This window comes from Sceloporus occidentalis, unplaced genomic scaffold (genome assembly GCF_023333645.1).
Source record: "Sceloporus occidentalis isolate IW3139 unplaced genomic scaffold, rSceOcc1.0.p SCAF_137, whole genome shotgun sequence".
Lineage (NCBI taxonomy): Eukaryota > Metazoa > Chordata > Lepidosauria > Squamata > Phrynosomatidae > Sceloporus > Sceloporus occidentalis.
In genome coordinates, this window is record NW_028317117.1 from 1807454 (window position 1) to 1832231 (window position 24778).

At 40.9% G+C, this 24778-nt stretch overlaps 1 protein-coding gene across 1 annotated transcript; it reads left to right on the forward strand.

Annotated features, from left to right (window-relative positions):
- Positions 1-278: 278 nt before the first annotated feature.
- On the forward strand, positions 279-24778 carry SLCO2B1 (solute carrier organic anion transporter family member 2B1). Its single transcript, XM_089499569.1, has 14 exons — positions 279-362; positions 2329-2466; positions 4349-4511; positions 4598-4819; positions 6701-6799; positions 7898-8028; positions 11964-12048; positions 12861-13025; positions 17223-17421; positions 18418-18577; positions 20493-20662; positions 20946-21010; positions 22147-22267; positions 24631-24778. Exons 1-14 carry the CDS (start codon positions 279-281, stop codon positions 24776-24778), a joined length of 1950 nt encoding a protein of 649 aa, XP_089355695.1.

A 24778-nucleotide genomic window follows, 5' to 3' on the forward strand; every position in this document is an offset into this window, starting at 1 on the left:
ACTTTTCGGCTGTCAACTCCCCTCTTCAGAGCTGTGACCATTACTATTAAGATCATTTGGCCAGGGTGGGACAGAAGAAGCCACATATCCCTTTGGGTAGGGTGATCCCAGAAGAAGAAAACTGGGGACGTCACCTGTGTCCTGTATGCAACTACTCTTCGGTCTAAAAAAATATTGAATAAGTTAAATAATTGATGTATCCATCCATTAATAAATGACTTTCTTTTACAGATAATATTTCCCCTTTATTTATCTGGTGTGCAAACAAGATCCACAAGATGACGGCCACCAGTACGCAAACGAATCATGCGGGTGAAACGCGTGGGACCACACGATGCAGAAATCCATTCTATAACATCAAGGTAAAAGAAACCAATCGGGAAACTTTTTACTTTGGGGATACTTTATGCTATTCCGGAATACAAGGTTTTCAGTGCCCCCTCCCTACTTTATGCTATTCCGGAATACAAGGCTTTCAGTACCCCAGAGACCCCCCCTGAATCCCCTCACTCCTTGTCTTGCAGGCAATGAGTGCCATTAAAGATGCTCGTAAGGTGTATCATCTCATTGTTCCTTTTAGTAGGAAATGCTACTCAGATACGTACATCCCAACAGCCCCCCGTGACATTCGCATTCGGATACTCCAACCATTCTGGAAGGCCAGAGATGTCTACGTGTGTTCAAACATGCGCATAGTCCTGCTCGAACTCAACGGCGGCCTGTCACTACCATATGTATGAAACCTGTTAAATGGCTGGTGCTGGTCAATGGGAGATCATAGAATTTATTATTGATTATTATAATGGTTGGTCCTTTAATGCTTATACTGACGCTATGGGGTGTAACCAGTAAACCATCCCTGGATAAATCCCAGTTAAAATGGCAAGTAGCGAATCTGAGTCATCCCGTTTGGAAAACAGATGTAATAATGTGTGCCATATGTGCAAAATTCACATGCATGTCAGGGGAACCATCAAGGTATCTATCTTGGTGTTGAATAATTTATGACGTCTATAAATCTATAAGTCCCCCTTTTCCCTGCTATTAAAACCAGCTCCCTCTCTTCTCCATATGCCACCCTTTCAAAGGCTGCCTGAACCAACAAACTACAATCAGCGACTAAACAATAGGAGAGAGATAACAAGGAGAAATGTCATGTTTTCTCGTTAAATTTATTGTGTCCCAGCTGATATTATAAGACTATGACAATAGGTGTGGATATAAAATTAACATTAAAACTGGCAATGTACAATAATAACAAGGAGGGTAAGGAGAAAAGGAGCTGGGAATTTCCTAGAGAGGGGGTACATGGCACTCTTTAGAAAAAGTGGCTTTGGAGCTAGCCCCAGACATCTTTTAGTGGAGAATGAAGAAACTGACCCGGAGACTCAGGGAAGCAGAGCTTCACCCGGAGACCCTGGGTCAACACAATGGCCATCTTACCGAGCTCAACATTTCAGAACGTAAATATAAATTAATATCATCCGGAGCCACAGACCTTCTCGCAAAGCTGTCATTCCATATTAAAGGTGCCGTTCCACCTGCTCTGCTGAATTGAACACATGTGTAACTACACACAGCGCTAAACACACCACTGTATTCTGTGTTTTTTGCATTTGGTGAGAACCTTTATAAATATGCCGTAAGGTGTTCACGTGAACAGCACAAATCCGGAATATTTAAAGAATGTTGAAACGCAGGGAAACATCGTCGCATGTGATAAAGTTCACCGTTAAATAACAGCTTCAGCTTGTAAAGTTGGGTGCGTACGTGCGAATGAAAAAAATATAATAGATCGCAATTGTGTAACCAGGTGACGGGTTAAATGCGTGTTTACTATCGCATTCAGAAATACACATAGTAAGAATTGATATCATGTGGTCACAAAATAGAGTAGTTTGTAGTTGTACGTAAAAAAAAAAAAAAAGTTAATATTTTAAAATGTTAAAATTGTATCTGCAAAAAAAAAAAAATTGGCATAGAAATATACACAAACAATAAAAATAAATGCGCCATTAAAAAAAAACTGTATCTGCAGACAAAAAAACATTTAAAAAAAATAAAATAAAATAAACTGGCAGTAAAAGCTACATAGACTATAATCAATGAAATACATTGTAAATAGATGTGATCTTTCCAGCTTCCTATGGAAGTTAGGCTGTTGGGTACTACCATACCTCCCAACAGTCCCGGTTTCTGCAGGACAGTCCTGATTTTCAAGATATGTTTGATGCTCCATGTTTTTATATGTTGAACCTTAATATTTATTAATGTCTGCAACTCTAGAGCAAAATCTTAATTTTTTTTTTCATCTAATTTTTCGCCTAGGTGTTTGTAGTCTGCCATGGACTTCTCCAGCTTTCGCAGCTCCTCCTGTCTGGTTATCTTAAAAGCTCCATCTCAACAATCGAGAAGCGTTTTGGACTTTCCAGCCAGACCTCTGGGATCCTCGCTTCGTTTAATGAGGTATTGGGTTTTATACTAGTCTCCGTGGCCTTCCCATCACGTGTCCATATGAATACTATTTGCTAAAGCGTGTGGTGGAAGCCATGAGGAGGTACCCCATTCGGCACATGGGGTAGGCGTCTAGGTCACTGGTTCAAGATCTGGTCTTCATGACACGTCATCAGCCCAACGTTTAGGTAAATTCCTAAATCTTTCACTACTGATGACTACTTTGAGGACAATGGTGGAATCTGGTGGTCTATCAATTTTTGAGGGGGTTTCATTCATGGGAAGTAACAGGTTCCACCTGTAAGGGGTCATATGGTCCTTGTAGCATTTATGCCTAGAAACCAACTGTAAGGAGGGCCCGGCTCCCTATATATTTACCATGGGTGTCATAGCTCTAATTGGTGATATATTTCATGAACACGTCATATAACAATGTAAGAGGTGAACGAGGCGTTTTGTTGGCCCTGAAGCATTTCTGGCTCTATAGATTTGTTTAAATTGCAGCTCCGCTCTCTGGTCGCACGAACAGCTTCCCCGCCGAGCTGGGCTGCCAGAGCCTAATTCAGAAAGAGCGTCCCGAAAGCCACGGGTTTGACATAGGGCCATCAATAACAAAATACTAGGCCAAGGACAGTGCCAGGCATCGTGCCGTGGGGATCCACATACTCGCCCGGATCATATTTGATGCTTCTATTGACATTTTATATTATATGACCTTATTTGAAGAAAAGGAAATCTCATATTTCATGTTTTTATTAACAATAGGTACCAAACACATAGATTTCTGTCTCTTTAGCATGGGTTAACCATATACTCAAGCTACAGAGAGACTTTGCTTTTAGTTTGTCAAGAAGTAGAATTGTTTTGTCTTAAAAAAAATGTATCTCATTGAAGCTAATATTTGGGGGAAACTGTCCTAAAAAAAAAATAAGGAACTTTGTTGAAATTCTTTTGTTGTCTGAATTTTTTTTTTTACACTCTGGAAGGGTTATTTATCCGTGGCTAGAGTCACGCGTTGGATTCCCAAGATTATAGAATAAATAAGAGCAAATTTGACAATATTTACCACTATCATAAAAAATATTCACAGCTTTTTTTATTTTTTTTTTATTAAGCTCTCTGGGTGTTGTAAAGCGTGTTTTTTTCCCCCCACTATGGTAGAAAATACGAATCACTCCTCAGGGTGACTTACAAAAGGAAAAGAGAAGTAGGAAAAAGGGAAAAAAATCTATTAATGGAACATTGACTAATACTTACCGAGACAAAACCAGGAGAGTTCTGGGCTCTATTCTAAAGCTCAGTGCGCCAAATATAGCCATTTACACCAGACGTTCCCCCGTTTGCCTTGGTCCTAGTTTAGCGCATATTGATGGTTGAGTGTTAACTTAAACCAAATACATAGAGAGAATCATAAAAATCTTCTCTATTTGGTCTGTCCATCCACCATCCCAGCTATTTGCCCAAAAGGCGACATTTTCGATCACACCAATGTTCTGCTCCGCAGTGCGCACGCACGGACACTCATGGCTACTCAACATGTCCAAGTGGTCTGACATACAGGCACACTTGGTACTCCCCTTAAAATAAGCGGGGGAGCTGGGAGAGCTTTCCCACCAGCGATGGAGCGCTTTCCCACCAGCGATGGAGAGCTTTCCCACCAGCGATGGAGAGCTTTCCCACCAGCGATGGAGAGCTTTCCCACCAGCAATGGAGAGCTTTCCCACCAGTACTTGGCTGCTTTGACCATGCATTTGCTAATGGTGAGCTTGTATGGAGTAGTCATATTTGCAACACGTGGTAGAGCTACTTAAACGATAAAAACCAATGGGGATGCTCAAGTAGTTGCACCGTCACCCAACACAGAAGCACCTAAGCTGATTTCTTTGGTTCGCAGATCGGAAACACGGTGCTTATCGTGTTTGTCAGTTATTTCGGAAGTCGTGTCCACAGACCGCGCTTCATCGGCGTCGGCGCTCTGATTGTCAGCGCAGCCGGATTTCTCATGTGTCTGCCTCATTTTATCATGGGACCCTACGAATACGACAAATCAGTCGCAAGTAAGTGTGTTTTGGGTGTCAAAAAAAAAATAACGTTCCCGGTGCTTTAACGGGTTAAAACATGATGTTGGTTCTCTCGGTTCCAGATGTTTACACCAACAACACAGACATCTGTCAGCCCAACGGATCGAGCCAAAGCCTTACTAACGAGCAGTGTATGGTGAACGCCGGGCAGGAAGACTGGAATGTTCTCTCCATACTGTTCCTGGGGCAGATTCTGCTGGGGATAGGGGGTGTCCCAATCCAGCCGTTTGGCATTTCGTACATCGATGATTATGCCAGCAAGAGAAACTCTCCACTCTATATAGGTGAGCTAGAATTATTACTTAACGGGAACTGTCACATCAACAATAATCATACATAATAATAATAGCTTTCTGTGTGTATATAATGGAAGCCATCTTAATTTCCTCCCAATTAGGTTATCTCTGCCCGGTCGTTAAGTTGCTGATTAATTCTGCTCAAGCAGCCTTTGTAAGAAAGGAGAAGGGAGAGAACTTTTGGGTTGTCGTCAGTTCAATTGTTTTGAAAATATTTGATTTAATTTACTGTATGGTCTGAAATATAAGAGAATTATATTTTTATTATATATATATAAATATATATATATATATATAATTATATTCACACACAGGGATGGGACCAAGTTCTAAATTAAGACTAATTGGTGCTCTTTAAGCATAAGGTAGCTCATCGCACAGAGATGACCATCACATCTGATTCTTGTTAAACTGTTACTTTATAATATACTCTCTAGTAACCTCTTGCATTATATTGTCTGATTGAGTTGCCTGCTGGCTCAGCTGTCTGTCCGCATCTCGCGCATGCTTGCACAACTTCAAGTGTTGTGAATGTGGTCAGAAGGTGGTCATTGGTTTTTTTTTAACCTGAATTATTATGTAATTACTATGTAATGATGAAATAATCAAGGCAGCTGGCACGGAGGAAAGATACAGTTCCTGAAAATGATATTCTAGTGAACTGACACTCCTGCTACAACCGCTCCTCACCCACTCCCAGACACTCTACTGTCATCTCTCAAGACAGCCCTGAGCTAGCCCTGTCCCACAGAACGGTAGCCCAACCTTGTGGGTCCGTAGCCCTGCCCCATGCAAGGTCAGCTCTGCCTTCACCTGAAGGTACTCCACAAGAAGAGCTGTGGGTTTAGCACAGCTTTTTACCTTTTTTAAAGCCCGATTCTAAGTTTTTTCCTAACCTTAATTACATATTTCCATCAAGGAAGCTCATCATTCATAATGATGTCTGATAAAAAATTAAAAAAAATCTCAATCTGCAACTTTGTATAAAATAGTTTTAATTCTATCGACCAATAAGTACTTGACATGTTGAAGAATTTCAAGAAAAAACATTAATTACACCCAACAGGGTAAAAAGTAAATAATCCTCAACAGATCTTTTAAGCATTAAAAAAATTGAAATCACATTAAAAAAAAAAACATGGAAACTTGAGAAGTCTGAAGTTTATAAGACAGCAGTCTATCACTGCCTGTATTTGTGTCACATTACAACTAAGCATCTCCTGAAAAAATACTGTCCTTTCCATAAAATTAAAATTAAATTTTTATTTTTATTTAGACATCCAAATGGTATTAGGAATGATGTAACGAATGCAGCTTTTAGTTATAAAGATATTAAATGGTAATCGGGAACGCCCTACAAACTGTAGCAGTAATGGAAAAGCATTCGATATATGTATGTTAAAGTGTAAGTAGCACCTTGAACACTAGATGGAGCTCTAGAAACACTTGTTATTTGTTGCGACATGCTGCTCATGTCAGTTCATCTATGGTAATATGATTGCCTTGCTTTCTGTAAGGTTAATACGGTTCCACACTGCACTCTTAACAAAATAACTAATTCTACGCTTTATTATAGATCTCTAAACTGGCCTATTTGCATAAAAAAAAAAAAAAAACTTGAGTTGGTATCCAATACAAAAGGTTATTTAGATTTTGGAGAAACCTTTTGCACCAAGCTACAGAGGAACTTTGTTAGAAAAGTGAGGAACTAACCACACAAAATAACATTTATTTTGGCATCAATTATTACAACATAAAGGGAAGAGGATTGTTACAGAAACAAATACGGCATTGATAGCTTCATTTTTTTTTTTATTTTTTTTTTTAGAAAATTTTGCTTTTTTAATCATGTATTTTTTTTCTTTGCAGGGATCTTGTTTGCCGTAACTGTGATGGGACCTGGCGTGGCCTTCATTCTCGGATCTGCGATGTTGCGATATTATGTTGACATTGACAAGGTTCCTGCAGGTAAACGTCAAAGCTGGCTCTGAACCCCAAACAACATGTAGCCGGTCAGTGTAACCCTCGGTCAGTGTAACCCTCCACGATCCAACACAAACCAAACACACGCACCAGCCAACATAAGGATTCTCATCCGTAAAGTAAAAATAGGATTTATTTTAGTCCTTGGATTAAATAAAAAGCCACACCACACAGAGACCTTAAGTGTCCTAATGCCTTTTTCCTTGTTGCTTTTGATCCAGTCCAAGGACTGGAATGAATATATTTAGTTTGCTTTACGAACGAGTATTCTCTTGTGTTTTCCGGGGTCGGCTGGCGCATGTGCAGGTCTGACTGTACTGTCACTTTAACTGCAGGTCGCTTTTCCATTCTATTGCGGAAGTATGCTATGTGATACATGCAGCTTTTCAGCCAAGCAAAGCAGGATTTTGCTGATATTCCTAATATCGGATGTCTGTTAAACGAAGCCAAGCTCTGGAAGGCTTCACTACCTTCTGCTTACGCAGAAACCTCCTGTCATCACTCGGGTAGCCGCTTAATGCAGCGTATGTTGTCATCTCAGCGTGTTTGGCTTTCCCCAGTAATGCACGACTGTAAATGATTGCAGCAATGCAACTTAAACTCAATTACTTGTGAAACATATTGTAGTGAGCAGACTAATGTGCCAAGAATAAAGATGATTGATGAAATCATACCTTAAAAGAAAACTTCTGAGAAAAAGCGGTCGTTGTCCGTATACAACAATTATGGAAATAAGTTTCATCAGCAAACAGCCATGTTGTAAATGTTGCCTAAAGAACTGTGTTCCCCTAGTGGCTGTATGTGGAAATGCAGGTAAAAAAAAAAACAGGAAAAGAAAGTTGTTATGTGTAGAAAAATCTTGGAAAAAAAAAGAGCAAGTCACGGGTCAGTTGCCCTTCTGAGCCCTTCTCTGCTAGGACTGGACAAAACCACTAAAATCACCGGTGGCCTCAGGAATGGGTACCTATTTATTAATGGGCAGCTGTGCATTGTATGTGCAGCTCGCTTGGCTACAGCTACAACTTTTCCACTATGTTTCCGTGATAATTAATCTGTATATTTACATTTTCACTCTATTTACAGATGAAATCCTTCTGACTCCTAAAGATCCTCGATGGATAGGCGCTTGGTGGCTCGGTTTTATAGTAGCGGCTAGTGTCGTGGCTATAGCATCCGTACCATATTTCTTCTTCCCTAAAGAGATGCCTAAAGAGGTAAGAATACCCCATAAACTTACCCCATAAAAACAAGCCAATCTAGGGGCAGCCATAGTACCATACCTGGCAACTTTGATGGTTTGCCCCAGAGTCCCAGGTTTCTTGCCCCAGGGTGAAGGGGCATATTCTTTATAGGGTCATATTATATTATATTATATCATAGGGTCTCACAGTCTGGAGATGACTCCTTCCTATTCTCCCCCTGCTGTGATCATATTTAAGACTCACAATTGGTGCTTTTGCTACCAGTATGCTATGGCTGATATCCCTGCTTGAATGTAGGTGACTCAATTAAGTCTGTCTTTAAATAATGATAAGTCAGCATTTCTACGAGGACTGGTATCAGAGCTAATTGGGTAACACATTAGGCAAGTCTCTACAATGAATCTTCATGATGGGCTATTAAAAGGTTTAATATTTCAAGAGACTCACGGTCGGCTCCTTTAGAAAGTTCCCAGGCATGTACGTTACATGATCTCTGTGATGACAGTTCCACATTATGTTATTCCTCCCCTCTATATTTCAGGTGTATAAATTGGTATACCTTTGTTGAGAGGTGTGGCCAGAGGCCGTGAGGGGCAGGGTCTGAGTTCAGGGGGGTGGGTTAGAGGCAGGGTCAGGGCGGGGCCCTACTGGATGAGCTGTCTAAAGGTAGGTGGATAGGAGCTGCAAAAGCAACTGGGGTAAATAAAAGTGTCCCTTTTAAACCGGATACACGGGAAGTGACTGCAGCGTGACAAACAATGGCATGCGTAATAATGTGACAATCTTAGTAAATGGGGAATAAATCACTCAGTAACTCAAATATCAGGGCTTTTTGTCTTCGCTGGTGCAGCTAAACTAACAGATAAATAACCCATTAAAGACCCCAAAGACAATTCTAATTCCATCGCCTACGTCCGTAAGACTTATTGTCAGTAGGGCAGTTAAGGACACGAGGATAGAGGACAAACGTTTGACTTGGGACGGATGTTATCTCATATCAAAGGGATGACCGGCGAAACGCGTCGATAGGTAACTGCGGGGCGATTCCCGTCTGCTTCCTGCTCCGGGTGAAGGGCTTCTTCCGGGGGTCTCTGGGTAGGTTTCGTCTTTCAATGAGCAATGGAGTTCACTGCCCACAAGAGTCTGCCTGGAGCTAACTCTACCTCTATTCTTCCTTCCTTACATACTAAATTATTTTGAACTTTGAATTAAAGGGCGAAGAAGGTGTTATTTTCAATGCATATTTCTAGTGGAAGTGGCACATGGTGTTTGGAAACTTGTTTTTTTTTTTCCTATTTTTTATTTTTATTTACTTTTTTATACACTTTTGACTGGAGATCCCTTTGAGGTCTTTAATCTCTCTTGAAACTGGATGGCACCCCTTATGATTTCATGACTGATTTTATTTAATTTTAAGGTTTTTGAACTATTTTTACATTTTTGAAAAAAGTTTTTTTGTTTTTTTTTAAAGTTCACTTTGATCTGCTGCTGATCACAGAGCGATGGCGTACTGTTGCATAATTGTACATTCCAAGGTCGCAAAGCAGTTACATTTGTTTCCACTGAAAGAAACTGCATGAATTGATTGTTTTGAGCTAAAATGACCTTCTTTGTAGAACACAACAATTTAGATAATATATTGGTAATATTTATTTAACAATAAGGTTAAGCATACCTCCCAACAGACCTGTTTTCTACTGCACAGTCTCAATTGTCAGGAACTGTCCCACCATCCCGCTGATCTTCCCCGACTGGCCCACCTTGCTGTGATATCGATAGAAGTGCGCGCTATTGCAAGACGCACGTGGTCATCTGGCAATGCTTTGAAGCTTAGCATAGCTAGATGGTGGGGTGGGTATGTCCACTCTTCCCCTCCCCCGATAAAGGTGTCTTGATTTGGATTTGGACACCTGAAGTTTTCAGGGCTATGGGGTGGCTGGATGAAGAGCTTTATCAACTTTTTGTGTCACTTTGTGAAGAATGCATTTTATTTTTACATGAGATTTTTTAATTTGTAAATGGGTTGCTGTTTCTATACACATTATCGGGGCTTTTAGGGCTGTAGAACCCTGCGATCCCCTCATACCCAGCAAACATTCCGAGCTCCAAGAACGCAAGGGCGTTCTGGGTCATCATACCGGAGAATCTCCTCCATCATGCAAGGTTCACTAACCACTCCAGAAAACCAGATCCACTGGAGGAGCTTATCTACAATCCAGGTTCCAGCACATGGCTGGTTTAGGCACACGTTACATACATGTAAGAGGAAGCAATATGCCCCATCTGTCCATCGCTTCCTTATTTTAAGGGTAAAATTAGATTTTTGCAAAGAAAGGAAAATTCACAGGAAGTGTGGCAATTCTCGAAACCATAAAAAAATGACAAAGAGAATGGGAAAAACATGTTTATACAGGAATGTTTTCATTGTGGGCAGAAGGTCTGCATAAACACAAAGTGTTATAAAACTGAACAAAGACGTCTCATGGTATAAGATCATTTGCAAACTAGTTTTTTTCCCACTCTGGGTGTTTAATGTTTATTTTTCTCTTTTTTTTTTTTTAAAGCTATTAAAGCTATTAACTCAGCCCTTTCTAAACATGTTTGATACCCACAAATCTATCATTATACAGCTAGCCAGATGAATTCATACCCTCTTGCTCTCCAACTGCCATAGAAACCCTGACCGGATGAAACCTTTACTGGCCTTAACAGTAACAAAAAACAAAGCAAGCAATTTAACAGCCTGACTAAAGCTCAGAGAGCGATCCTATATTCTACCTGGAGCAGGCAGCGGCGGGGAGGCAAATGTGTAATAGATATGAGGGAGTCAGGAGTTTTACGTGGTAGGTGTGATGAGAGTGTTGTGTGATGGCCAGAAATGGAAAAGGGACCGGCAGGGGGCACTCAACTTCACCGGCTCCCTGCGCCAGAAGTTGCCAACTCTCACCTCCTTTCTATGGTACGAACGTACAGAAAATGCTTCATTGCAACCATAGAAAACCCTATTTTCGTTAAAAGGAAACATTTAGAACAATTCCAAATATTTGGAGTTATATTTAAGTTTCGTCTGCCAAACTGTTCAGATCACCAGAACAAAGAGATTTACCAAATATAACGTAACTGAAGTAAACTAGAGTTAAATAAATATGTATTGATAAAAAGTAACTCCTAGCAGTGATTTATTACACCAATAAAATGATGTATGTCGCACCGCTGTGAAATGCCGCCATCTAGTGGAGATTAGCTAGAGATACATATTTTATGATGCGGTTTATATTCATGTATACATTTAAGCGTAGATGTCTTATACTTGGTTTAAGTCAATAAATGATTAAGGAATTTTAAGCTCCTGTGAGCAGGACCCTCCTTACCTTTTGTTTCTGTCACTCCAAATTGTTATGTGATGCCCTACTTATATGTCCTCTTTACCTATTCACAGAGCTACAAATAACATGTATTTTTAAATCCATCACCGTATTAGCTGTTGATGGCACCATTTAAATAATATTGTATATTTATTTTTTTCATTCCCGATTATCTGTTGCGTAGACCTGTATAACGTTTTTCTTAATCCTGGATTGTCCATACTTTCTCCTGTTGACCTTATGACCTCCACCTTGAAACTCTTTTCCACCTCATTACTCCTTCCGTGACAGCTTGCAATCCTTAGGCGAGGATTGGTGTCCTTGTGTTAAAAACGGCCTCGCCTACTAACAAGGTGACCTCTTTATCCATCAGTGATGACTTTCCATCTCTTTCCTGGTTTCTAACACCTTCTGGTATTTTTTTCTCCTCCTTTTCACCCTCTTTCCGGTTGTTTACGATGTTCTGAAAGCTTTAAGCTTCAACAGACTGTGGTAAAAATTGTCTCGTATTTAGTTAATTTGTATTAAGTTGGACAGCATCTCAATATCATCGTTTTTCAGCGTTTCCATATTTTTGTTCAGGTCTCTAATGAGGTTACACCAGAAGCCAAGCCCAGCCTGATTGATGACTCGAAGGAGTCCCTGACGTTGTCACAGTTTATTAAAGGTAAAATAAGCTTAATTATATACAAATATGCTATAAGTAATTAAGTTCTACGTATGAAGAACACTTAAACATGTATGTGTGCCAAAGCTTTTGGCTAAAGCCTTTCTGTTAATTATTGGTGAGAACAAGGAGTCTTTTTTTCTTCTAAAGCCTTGATTGGCTTCCAGTCCAATATTTTGGGCTTCCTCCAAAATCCAGTAGCATCTTCTAAATAATTATGGCTTTTTACAAAGCAACCCAACATTATCCTCGCATACTAAAGTCAGCACTAAAGTACAGTTTAAGGATTCTCATCACCCCCAGCTCTTTCACCTTTCAAGAAACGTCCTTGGCTCCCATTCCGTGATCACTTGATGTGTGAAGAACATCTTGATTTGACACTTCGGAAACAGGTTGTGTTTGCATTAAATCCCCGAGGATAAAAACGTGCAAACAGCCTTAGGCTTTAACAGCACTTGGATGGTTTATTTAACTACGTCCGTCCATCTATCCTTTTACTGAAACAGAGGTGAGAAAAAGGATCAAACCGATCAATAACATAGCACCTATTATGGTATTTTTATTTTCTGAAGCCTTTGCTATAAAAAAAAAAATTAAAAAAATAAATAAAAATTCTTTCAAGTTAAAACATAATCCTGCAAAAAAATTCAATAAAAGGTAAAGGAGAGTAGTTATGTTACATTGTCCCATTTACATTGAAATAAAGTAGCAATTCGGTATTCCATAGTCGAGATCTTTTATGAAGATGTTGGCGATTCACAGTGGGTGTTGATACGCGCCAAAATCGTGATCCATTTTTGTTTCGTTTCCAGTGTTTCCAAAAGTTCTTCTCAGAACGCTGAAGAACCCCATCTACATTCTTGTGGTTTTGGCTCAGGCGAATCTGTCCGCTATGATATGCGGCCTGGCGACATTCATGGCTAAATTCCTAGAGAGACAATTCTCCATAACTGCCTCCTTGGCCAATTTGCTCATCGGTAAGCACTGCTGCGAAGTCATAATACGTAATCCAAATGTGTTTTGTTTTTTTTGTGATATAGGAAAGTCGCTTATGTACAAACTGAAGTTGAGGAGACAGACATGATGGTCCACTGGCCAAAATTAAAGAATTAGCTCTACAGAAAGCCATCTTCATCTCAAACTTTTAGGGTGTTCAAGGTCAAGGCTTAGATTTAGGTTTATCGATGGCCAAAGCTTTGGAGGAACTTATAGCAACTTGGAGGTATCACAAGATGAAGAGCTTGTTGACGTTCGCACTTGTCTTGGAATCTTCTACAGCTGAAACATTGACCCCCCCCCAAGCATTTTCTTTCCGGGCGACTCTTACAGTATTTGTTTGAAATTGCCTTCAGAAAAGTCTATGGTCTGTCTCTAAGAGTAAAAGCTGAGTCCAAAAGGTGGACTTGCTTGCCCATTATACCTAGAAGAATATCAATCGCACTTTAGGGTCAAGGCACCTGAGGTTTTGGGTCGGTGGGTCCTTTGTGCAGAGACGGCGGAGAGGATTAGTTGGACTCCTGGTCGATCAAACCGTTTAAGAGCTCACATTTTTGTATATATTCTCCACGTTGAAACATTGCAATTGGGGCATCACATATACTTTCAACCGACCCCACAGAAACTTCTGGGGCAAATAGAGTCATAGATGATCCTTCAAATAATTTTTAGGGAAAACTCTTGGACAGGGCCGGCCCGACAATGGAGCCGAGTGGGGCAACCGCTCCAGGTGGCACTTTTGAAGGGGCGGCACTTTGCCGCCCCAAGCCCTTTTTTTTTTTTAAAGCGAAAGAAAGAGAAAGGGGCGGCGAGTGGTTTTCGCTTACCAAGCTGTCAGTACCCGCTCGGTGCCCCTCACTCTCTCCTCTGCGGCGAGTCTCCCTGTTCGGTCTCAGTGCCGGCTTCGGCTTGTAATGCTGAGTGCCGGAAGATTTCCGGTGCTCAGCATTACAAGCCGGCACCGAGACCGAACAGGGAGACTCGCCGCAGAGGAGAGAGCGAGGACTGCTGAAAGGTAAGTACAAGGGGGGGGGGAGAGGAAGGGTAGATAAGAGGGGGGGGCGGCAGGGACGGAGGGAGAGGAAGGGTAGATAAGGGGGGGGCGGCAGGTACGGAGGGAGAGGAAGGGTAGATAAGGGGGGGGCGGCATTTTAAAATTCGCCCCAGGCGGCATTTTGCCTAGGGGCCGGCCCTGCTCTTGGATATTATAATCCTGGGTCTTTTTTTTTTTTTTTTTAAAGCCTCCTCTGGACACAGACCCCATAGTCTTGCGTTTAGCATTCTTTTTCAACCTCAGCCTACTCAACGTCCTACCTAAAGGGTTAATCTAGCACAAGCATTACCGAGGAGAAATCAGTGTATTTATGGCAAGACACACAACTGCTCGTACTAGACAACGAGACTCAACGAAAATCACTATTATTTCTAATGCCTTCTGTGTAGACAGAACATCGTCTGCCCAGAATTAATGTTGTACTTATCCAGGTCCAGCTCCAATAGAATTGATTACTTTAGGTGGGAAAACGCAAAAAAAAAGGCAATTGAATCTATCCATTCCAAGGCCGGAAGCATAATAAACAGTAATTTGCAAATAAAGGCCGTTCTCACCTTCAGGAGGTTCAGTCTGATGACGATTTTGAGGGCCAGGTTAGTAGCGGCAACGGTTCAAGGACATCTCCGTCGTTGCGGTCTTTTGAGGCGCACACCAGAGTATCAATCTCAGCTATTAACCCCTTAAGGACCGGGCTCATTTTTCGTTTTGTACCCTGTGGGACCGAGGCTGTTTTGACACTTTTGTGGTGCTTGTGTTCAGCTGTAATTTTCTCCTCACCCATTTAGTGTACCCACATAAGTTATATATTGTTTTTTTCAGGACAAGATGGGCTTTCTTCAGATACCATTATTTTGATCGTATCATCTTATTTACTATAAAAAAAAATAAAAAAACATGGTGAAAAATTGAAAAAAAACCACATTTTATGACTTTTATTTGAAAAATCTTTTACTCACCTAAAAAAGCAAGTAAAAAAACTAGCTAAATAGATTCTACTACTTGTCCTGAGTTTAGAAATACCCAATGTTTTTATGTTTTTTTGCTGTTTTTTGTAAGTTATAGGGCAATAAGTACAAGCAGCGTTTTATGATTTCCAAATCTTTTTTAACAAATCTGGTCAGTCTGCCTCCATCTCCTCTTTGGAACATCTTTGAAGCCGGTTAACTCAATTTAACCCATTCAAACCATATATTTTTGAAAACAAGACACCCCAGGGTATTCCAAATGCTGTTATTTTAACCCTTTCCATGCACCAATTATACAACTACACTTTGTCAAACTTTGTAATAGTAATTTTTTTTATTTTTTTTTCCACACAAATTGTACTTTAGTTATAGATATACAGGTGCTGGTATATGTCACTGTCAAACAACACCCCAATATGTGTTCAGCAACATCTCCTGAGTACAGCGATACCCCACATGCATGGGTTTGTCAGATTGTTTGGCTGGTAAAAGGCTACTTTTGGGGCATGCGTAATTCAGGTGGTCATTTGGTCATTGTGCCTCCCTCTCCTCTTTGGAATATCTTTGAAGCCGGTTAACTCAATTTAACCCATTCAAACCATATATTTTTGAAAACTAGACACCCCAGGGTATTCCAAATGCTGTTATTTTAACCCTTTCCATGCACCAATTATAGAACTACACTTTGTCAAACTTTGTAATAGTAATTTTTTTTATTTTTTTTTACACAAATTGTACTTTAGTTATAGATATACAGGTCCTGGTATATGCCACTGTCAAACAACACGCCAATGTGTGTTCAGGAACATCTCCTGAGTGCAGTGATACCCGACCGGCATGGGTTTGTCGGGTTGTTTCAGATTTAAAATGCCACATTTGGGAAGTGCGCTTTTTTTCGCCATTTTGGTCAGTCTGTACCTATGCCCTATCTTTGAGCTAGGCCACTCCAATTTACCCCATCAGCCATTTTTTTTATATATTAGACACCCCTTGGGTATTTGAAGTGCTTTTATTTTAACTCTTTGTTGAGATTTTTGAGAAATTTTAGCACTTGCTCAAAATAATAAACTTTATTTTTTAATTTTATTTTATTTTTTTAATACTTTTTTATATTTTTTTTACACATTTTGCTGGTACTGGATGGTTCATCTAGTGACATCACTGCATAATTATTTTTAAATGTTAGCACATTTTTTTAAAATTTTTTTTTCCATTTTTTATTTATTTTTATTTTTTTTGAATATTTTACTAATCACATAGTGATTAGAAAGCTGGGCTCCATTGACTTGCATGGTTGAATGCAGTACCTGTATTCAACCAGCAAGTGGAGCCAGTTCTCTAGAGGGTCTGGGGACCCTCTAGCGAACTTTTTCGTCTTTATTGTTTTATTTCCCGGGCCGCCGCCATCTTGCTTGATGGCGAAGATCACCGGCAGTGGCGGCTGTGACCGCTCTCCGGAGCGGTCACAGCCCACCCAGAGGTAAGTGTTTGGTGTCGCTGGATGCCTCCTGATCGAGGCATTCCAGCGACACCATTTATGTTTAGGAGGCGATCGTTGATCGCCTCCTAAACGCTTTTAAAACGGGCGTCCGCCGCCATACAATGTATGGCGGCTGTTGACGCCCCGGGGAGGGGCCAGACATGGCCCCCGATGCCGATCTCGGCCTTGCTGAATGCCTCGACATCGAGGCATTGCAGCAAGGCCGTTTAAGCGAAGAAAGTGATCCTTTATCACTTTCTAAGCTTATTTAATTTTTTGACGGTTCAGGACCGTCAAAGGTCATTTAGTGACCTTCTTGTTATGACGGTCCTGAACCGGCAAAGGTCGCGAAGGGGTTAAACCAAAATAGAATCCCAATTGGTGCTTCCCCCCTGCTATATCTCTACTGAATTCTGCTTGAATACAGGTGACGTCATACAGAATACCTTTACCTCCTGAAAAGTTGTAGTTTTTTGGGGGGTAGAAAGGCTGTTATTAGAACCACTTGGTTCATCAACTGACTACATTATTTGTGATAGGCTATTAAAGACTTGATATTTTTATATTTAAATATAAATCAGCAAAGCACATTAACTGTACAGGGTGTTAAACAGGAGTCTCAGATTAAATAAAAATATCTAACAATGTTGTTTTGGGTTTTTTTCTCATCTTTCCGCAGGTTCCGTTAACATTCCCGGAGCGATGGCCGGAATCGTGCTGGGTGGGATCGTCATGAAGCGGTTTCACCTGAGCGCGCGGCAGTGCGGAGCGATGTGCGTCGTCGGGCTGGCGTTGTGCATTACCATCGCCTTCCCTTTGATTTTCTTGGGATGTTCGACTCAAAAATTTGCAAGTCCACACAATGTCCATCAAGCGAGGTAACCATTTTTATTTTCGGTTACACCTGTACCCTAAGCTCACACTTTTTGAAAAACACAGGTTTTTGGCTTCCCGATGGCTAATTGCGCCAGCTCTCAGGAGATCCTGAAAGCATGCTCTTTTAGGGGTATTTGAGGGCTGAAAACATGGGTGCTTGAAAGAAAAAAAATCCTTGACATAGGGACATATTATTCCCTTCTATTTTTTCCCTTACTTTTTTAGATTTCGTTTTGTAACACAACTGGATCCTTTCTTTGCTCCTTCTGTGCACTTCCTTTCTAATTTCATTGGATGGACACCACTGTGACCCAGTTATATATTATATGCCTAACTCCATAATGTTAGCAAATATATTAACATACCTGGCTTCGTGAGGGGGCAAGAGGCTAGTGTACACAGAGGTGGGGGCAAGAGGCTAGTGTACACAGAGGTGGGGGCAAGAGGTTAGTGTACAAAGAGGTGGGGGGGGAGAGGCTAGTGTACACAGAGGTGGGGCAAGAGGCTAGTGTACACAGAGGCGGGGGCAAGAGGCTAGTGTACACAGAGGTGGGGGCGAGAGGCTAGTGTACACAGAGGTGGGGGCAAGAGGTTAGTGTACAAAGAGGTGGGGGCAAGAGGTTAGTGTACAAAGAGGTGGGGGGGGAGAGGCTAGTGTACACAGAGGTGGGGGCAAGAGGCTAGTGTACACAGAGGTGGGGGCAAGAGGCTAGTGTACATAGATTGACCAGAGTAGCCTCAGACAACCATTAATTGGTTAAAAGCAGAAGGAGAATGGGAAGTGGTCAAGGAGGGGGCATCGCCAAAAAAGGAAAATGAGAGAGAGGAAAATGACCCGGAGACCTGGGGTAGGAGCATTTCACCTGGAGACCCCAGAGAGTCCTGAAGCATGTATATTAGTAAATAGCATTAAGCAGTATCGTTTACCCACCTCGGGGTCTGGATAAAAAAGATGTCCATGGAACCGGGGTCACGTATCTCGCTCTGTCCCGTTTCAGTTCTGGGATATGGCAGAACGTCACCGAATGCAGCAGCCGATGTAGCTGTTCAGACAACGCCTTCAACCCAATTTGCGGGGCAGATGGAATCGAATACATATCCCCGTGCTACGCTGGCTGCGAACAGGTGCATTTCGATTACAAAGAGAATAAAGTTCTGGTAAGTAAATAATAATGACGTTACAAAAAGGACTTTTGAAAACGTCTTCCCCGTCGTGTATAAATTTTACCCATATATGGGTTTTTTATTAGATTTTTGCATTGCAGTGAATGTGAGGATGGTTATTTAATTACTTTTCGTATATTTATCTTAGGAATTGAATCCAGCCGATGACATTAAAATATATAAAAAAAAGTAAAATATTTTATAACACATGCCTTTGTTTGAATTATCATTTATATATATATATATATATATATATATATATATATATATATATACACACGTTAATTCTTAGTAGTTCAACCCCTTAATGACAAGACGCTTCCTAAGCTGTTTTAGCGGCCGTTTTTTTGTGGGGAGGGCTTCCGTCGATGCTGCAAAACCGCCGGCTATGGCAAAAACTTTGTCGTTAAGGGGTTAACAAACCCAAATATCTTCATTTAAAAAAAAAAAAAATACAAAAAACATGTATCAATAGCTGACAAAGTCTCAGTTGAGCTAATAAAGTCCAGACATGTGCAAATATATTTATAGGACATATATACCATAAAATATAAAACAAGGAAAAAAAAAATAAAAAATAAAAATTAAAGTTTATGCCCAATTTTTAAGGTTCTGCCAAGTACCGACACAACGACTGTATGATCCTTTTCTAAATACGTCTATCATCCATCCATGATTTCTAAATATCATTATTATTTGAAAACCAGCATATGCCTTTTTTTATATACATATCAGGGGCATCAGATCTGTCAAGCGTATGCAGAATTTAACAAGAGATATTGAGGAGACAACGTGATTTTCTTTTTAAAATAGTAGACAATGTACCTGAATTCGAATTATAATTCAAAATTGTAATCATTTTAATATCACCCCCCCCCCCCCCCGACTCCATATTTGACAAAGATCCTATGTATCTTTCTTGGACAGCCATTCTTAACTGGAACCTTTATCAATAATTGAATGATTTTGTCGGCATCAGAATCTTATGGCGTTCCCAGCGTTCTCTTTATTGAAGTCGAAGAACAGTAGGTAAAAGTAGATTACTTAGAACCAACCTTTCAAGAGTACAGACGTTTCCAATTACTGGAAATAATTGGTTTCCAACATTTTCTGAAAAGATTAGATTTTGCTATAAATAATGTAGACCGCAGGGGACCAAAAAAAAAAAAAAAAAGGATAAATGTGCAAAAAGGATTAATTACACTCCGGTCCTTAACATTGCATTTGGAGAACGTTTTTGTGTTTTAAATAGGGTGAAGCTCTCCGGAGATCTTCGGCCACCGACAAGCTAGCCAGGAATAGAGGCGTCATTTCGATATCGTGCTAAAGATGCAAATTTAGATCAATTTTTTTTTTTACTATGGTCAGAGTAGAATTTAAATATTATGTATGAATATTTTTGCCGACACGTTTCACATGTTGTGAGGTTACTTGGTACTTTAGTAAACGTTATGTTTGTGAGTCGAGTTGAAACGAAACCTTATATTTCGCTTAAAGGAGATGTTCCACGGAATATTTTTGATTAAAATTTTTATCAGATACTAATAAGAAAAAAAACAAAAAAAAACTTACTTCTGATTGGTCAGCCTCAGTAAGTTTCTCCTCAACGAAGGGTGGCGCCAAGTGATGGACAATGACAATTTATAATTACAACTGATACAGGGCCAGATCAATAAATAAATATAATATATACACATATATATATATAAATAATCAAATATTAAATCTGCCATATATTTGAGATGGTATTATAGAGCATTCTATACTTTACTTTTTTTACTTTAATTTGGATCACGGGTTTGTGAAATATTCGAAATATAAAATAAAATGTTTTTTTCCATTCCATTTTCTTTGAAAATTATTTTTTTTTTTAAAGAAAATGTTGACTGTTCTCGTGCTTTCTTGGCAGAATTACACAAAGTGCAGCTGTGTGTCGTCGCCCGGAGGGGATGGTACCGCCACTCCGGGGTCGTGCGGAACCGCGTGTTACCATCTATTCCTGCCGTTCATGGTACTTTCATGTCTTGCTGGGGCTCTCGCCAGCACCTCGCAGACACCGTCCTTCATGCTTATACTCAGGTAATATTCACGTTACGCAAGACTAAAGGTGCTGTTCCGCCTACCCTGTGGAATTTAGCACTTTTGTTACTAAATGCAGATCCCAGAAACCCTTTTTTTTTTTTTTTTTAAAAAACACATTTTTTTTTCTGCGAACACTTAATTGCCAAGCGGCACATCAGTTTCATACACTATGGCCCCTGGGCCAACATTACTCTATATAATAGATGCCCCCCCTATCACATACAAAGCAATTTTACACACCAACTGCGCTAAGGATTTAAATTTTTTTTTTCTTTTAAAGGAGCGTAAATCCAACAGAAAAGTCCCTGGCAATTGGAATTCAGTTTATGCTTCTCAGAATACTTGGTGAGTAAGACATGGTGATTGATGCCCTTGATATATAATTGATGTTTTTGGCCCTTTTTTCATTTTGAAAATACGTTTTCCTGAAGATGGTTTAATGGAGTTTTCTTTTTGAGGCTCGTTAAGAAACTCTTGCGTAGCAGCCAGTTAATGTTAAGATTCTATCAGAGATACCTATCTCAAAGAAATACAAAGTCAGGGTGCCCATGCTGACCCCCGTCCGCTGCTGATAGCGCCTACCATGGGCACGCGAGCAGAAGAACCGGACCACGGAGCAATGGAAGCAGGTGGTCGGTCTGATGAATCACGTTTTCTCTTACATCACGTGGATGGCCGGGTGCGTGGCTTACCTGGAGAACACGCGGCACCGGGAGGCATCCATGGGGGCCGCACCTCGCAGCTTACAGGACTTAAAGGATCTGCTGCTAACGTCTTGGTGCCAGATACCACAGCACACCTTCAGAGGTCTAGCCCATGCCTCGACGGGTCAGGGCTGTTATGGCGGCAAAAGGGGGACCTACACAATATTAGGCAGGCGGTGATGTTATACACAATTTTACCAAAAGTGACTCTACCAGCGCCTACCCACCCCACCAGCTGCACCTTGTCGATGTGTTTTCCCTTTCCAGGGAATCCACTGCTTTTGATTTTGGTCAATGTTATGGCTGATCGGTATACATACATACACTATATGGACAAAAATATTGGGACGCCTGACCATTACACCAACAGGAACTTTGATGACATCACATTCTAAATACATAGATAATTAAGTAGGCTATAACAGCCTGGAAAATCTGGGAAAAAAGTATCAATTTAAGACAGATGTAGGGGTTTTTTTTTTTATTTTATTTTCCAAATAATAGCATATAAAAAGGGTTTATGGCACATGTAGGACTTAACTCCTCGGGCCACGTATAATCCCTGCGTTAGGTGTTTTGTATCAGATTCTATTCACAATTTTGTGTTAGGAAACCAAGAGTAAAATCAGAAAGAAAAAAGCGGATCTGTCACTTTATCAACAGAAATTCCCCAATGAGAAATACTCTGCGGATGGCTGCAGTTTGGGTTTTTGAGTGTTGGCTTCCCAGAGTACGTCATCGTGGTCTTCTATTCATTGATTTTATGTCTCATTGCAGCGTGGCTGCCGGGCCCAGTGATGTTCGGGAGTATGATTGACAGCACGTGTGTTCTCTGGGGTAAGAAGTGCGGGAGGAAGGCCGCCTGTCTATATTACGACAATAATCTTCTACGACAGAGGTAACCATCGCCCGAGACTCTCTCGCTGAAAAACACTGACGCGTTCATCTGTTACAATCTGGGAATAAAGTGATGGTTTCTTTCCACTTAAACTACCCCCGGGGGACCCCACGAGATGCATTAATTTAAACCCGATGTTCTAGAACGGAAAAAAGAACAACGTAAGATAATACATTTACGGCGAAAGTAACATTCTGTTACAAGATTCCTGCGTTAGCCGAGGTGTAGGGGAGACTAAGCCCGGGCACTGATTTTCGGGGTACCTGTGAGGTCCAAACTTGTTCTGATTTCCGACAATTATTTAAAATAACTTTTTGTCTCTCTACATGTTTTGGAGCAATGTAAATAGGCTTGACTTTCATTAGTCAGAGTTGTCTGCCTGGGTGATTAAGACCAAGCCGTTCTAGTGTTTAGCACAGACAGTATGATAAGGAATCAGGGGTTTTATGTAGATGGAGCTGCCTGAAAACATAGTATAAAAATGTTTTTTAAAAAAAAAGAAATGCTGTAATATTTTTTAATATCACCAAATTGCTGAAATACCGAACATGGAAGCTTTGGCTTGTCATTAAAGATACGCTTAATTGAGTCACCTGCATTCAAGCAGGGATATCACCTTCAACATACTGGTAGCAAAAGCACCAACTTTGAGTCATATACGATAATAGGGGCGTAGAATAGGAAGGAAGGGGTCGGCTCCAGACTGTGTGACCCCCGAGAATCTGCCCTTTCCCCCCGAGACCCTGGGATTGGGGCAAAAACCCTGAGAATCATGAGTTCCCAGGTCTGATTATTACGTGCCAACCGGAATCAGCTTATCCTGCAACAAGGAACTGGCCGTATAATACGTATTTGTGGGGTAAATTCTTCATTATGCAAGGCCAGTTTAACCCTTCGTGTACTAGAAGCCGATTGGCCCTTTATAATGCAGATTACCGTATTTGCTCGATTATAAGACGAGGTTTTTTTCAGAGCAAATGCTCTGAAAAATACCCCTCGTCTTCTAATCGGGGTCGTCTTCTAATCAGACCTCAAATAGAGTCTGATTATGAGACTAAGATCCAGATCCCCCGCACCGCTGCAGGGGACCTGGATCCTCCTGTCTCCCCCCCCCACACTTACTTACCGGTGCTTCCTGCTGTATTGCCGGGGCAGCGGGTTGACGTCTACGCGATCCGCGTAGACAACGTCCGCTGCAGCCGGAAGGAGGTGTGGCTAGCAGCGGGGGTTGTCTGCGTCCGTCGCGGATACCTTCCCCGACTGTCAGAAATCAGAGTTCCCCGCACAGGTGCCGGAACTCTGATCTCTGACAGCCGGGAAAGGTATCCGCGACGGACGCAGACAACCCCCCGCTGCCAACTCCACCTCCTTCCGGCTGCAGCGGAAGGAGACGTCAACCCGCTGCCCCGGCAATACAGCAGGAATTTGGAAGCACCGGTAAGTGTGTGTGCGTGTGTGTGTGTTAAATGGGGGACATAGGGCATTTCTGGAATGCCTTATACCCCTATATGCCACTCTGGCACTTAGGGGGTTAAAAGGCATATTATGGGGCAGAGTGGCATATAGGGAGTTATAAGGCATTTCAGGAGGCAGAGTGGCGTTAAGGGGGCATTTAATAGAGCACTCTGCCTCCTGAAATGCCTTATAGAGTGCTCTATACAATGCCTTTTAACTCCCTTAATGCCACTGCCTCCTGGAATGCCTTATACCTCCCTATATGCCACTCTGCCCCATAATATGCATTTTAACCCCCTAAATGCCAGAATGGGATATAGGGGTATAAGGCATTTCTGGAGGCAGAGTGGCACATAGGGGGTCAAAAGGCATACCATGGGGCACAGTGGCATATAGAGGGTTAAAAGGCATATCATGGGCCACAGTGCCATATTGGTGTGGCAAGCCTGGGGGCAGATGTGCGTAACTGGGGGACAGGTTGGAAAATACAAGGAAATAAAAACAAAAAAAATATTTTTCTCAATCATAGCTTTTATTTAAAAAAATAGTTTACATGAATTAACATTTACTGGTAAAACTTTTTTCCTTTAGGGTCGTCTTATATTCAGGCTTTTTCTTTTTTTCCTAAGTTAATATTCAGATTTTGGGGGGTCGTCTTATAATCAGGGTCGTCTTATAATCGAGCAAATACGGTAATATCAGGGAGTTACTGTATTTCCTAGTAACAAGTACATATCAAAGGCACAGATTCATTGTCATTTTATAAAAATAATTCATTTGTATTAGATTTTAATTATTCTTTAAGCCCCAAACATTAGAAATTCTTCTATCAGAAAATAATATTGTTAGATATTTTTTGTATATATTCCACGTCCTTCTCTCACTTGAAGTCATTTTTTTGCCCCCAGGTATATGGGGCTGCAGGTCCTCTTTGAGATCGGAGCCCTGATATTTTTTATTGCCGTTTATTGCGTGCTACGTCACAAAGACAATAAGCAGCCGGAGAAACAAGTGGCAGAAGGCCCAGAAGAACACAAGCTGGTGGAAAAACTATAA

Bases quoted from the DNA above. Each gene is read 5' to 3' on its own strand.
- SLCO2B1 (XM_089499569.1), top strand. From the start codon at position 279: ATGACGGCCACCAGTACGCAAACGAATCATGCGGGTGAAACGCGTGGG. The intron at 4,820-6,700 runs GTGAGCTAGAAT...TTTTCTTTGCAG, and splicing joins AAACTCTCCACTCTATATAG to GGATCTTGTTTGCCGTAACT. The intron at 6,800-7,897 runs GTAAACGTCAAA...CTCTATTTACAG, and splicing joins CATTGACAAGGTTCCTGCAG to ATGAAATCCTTCTGACTCCT.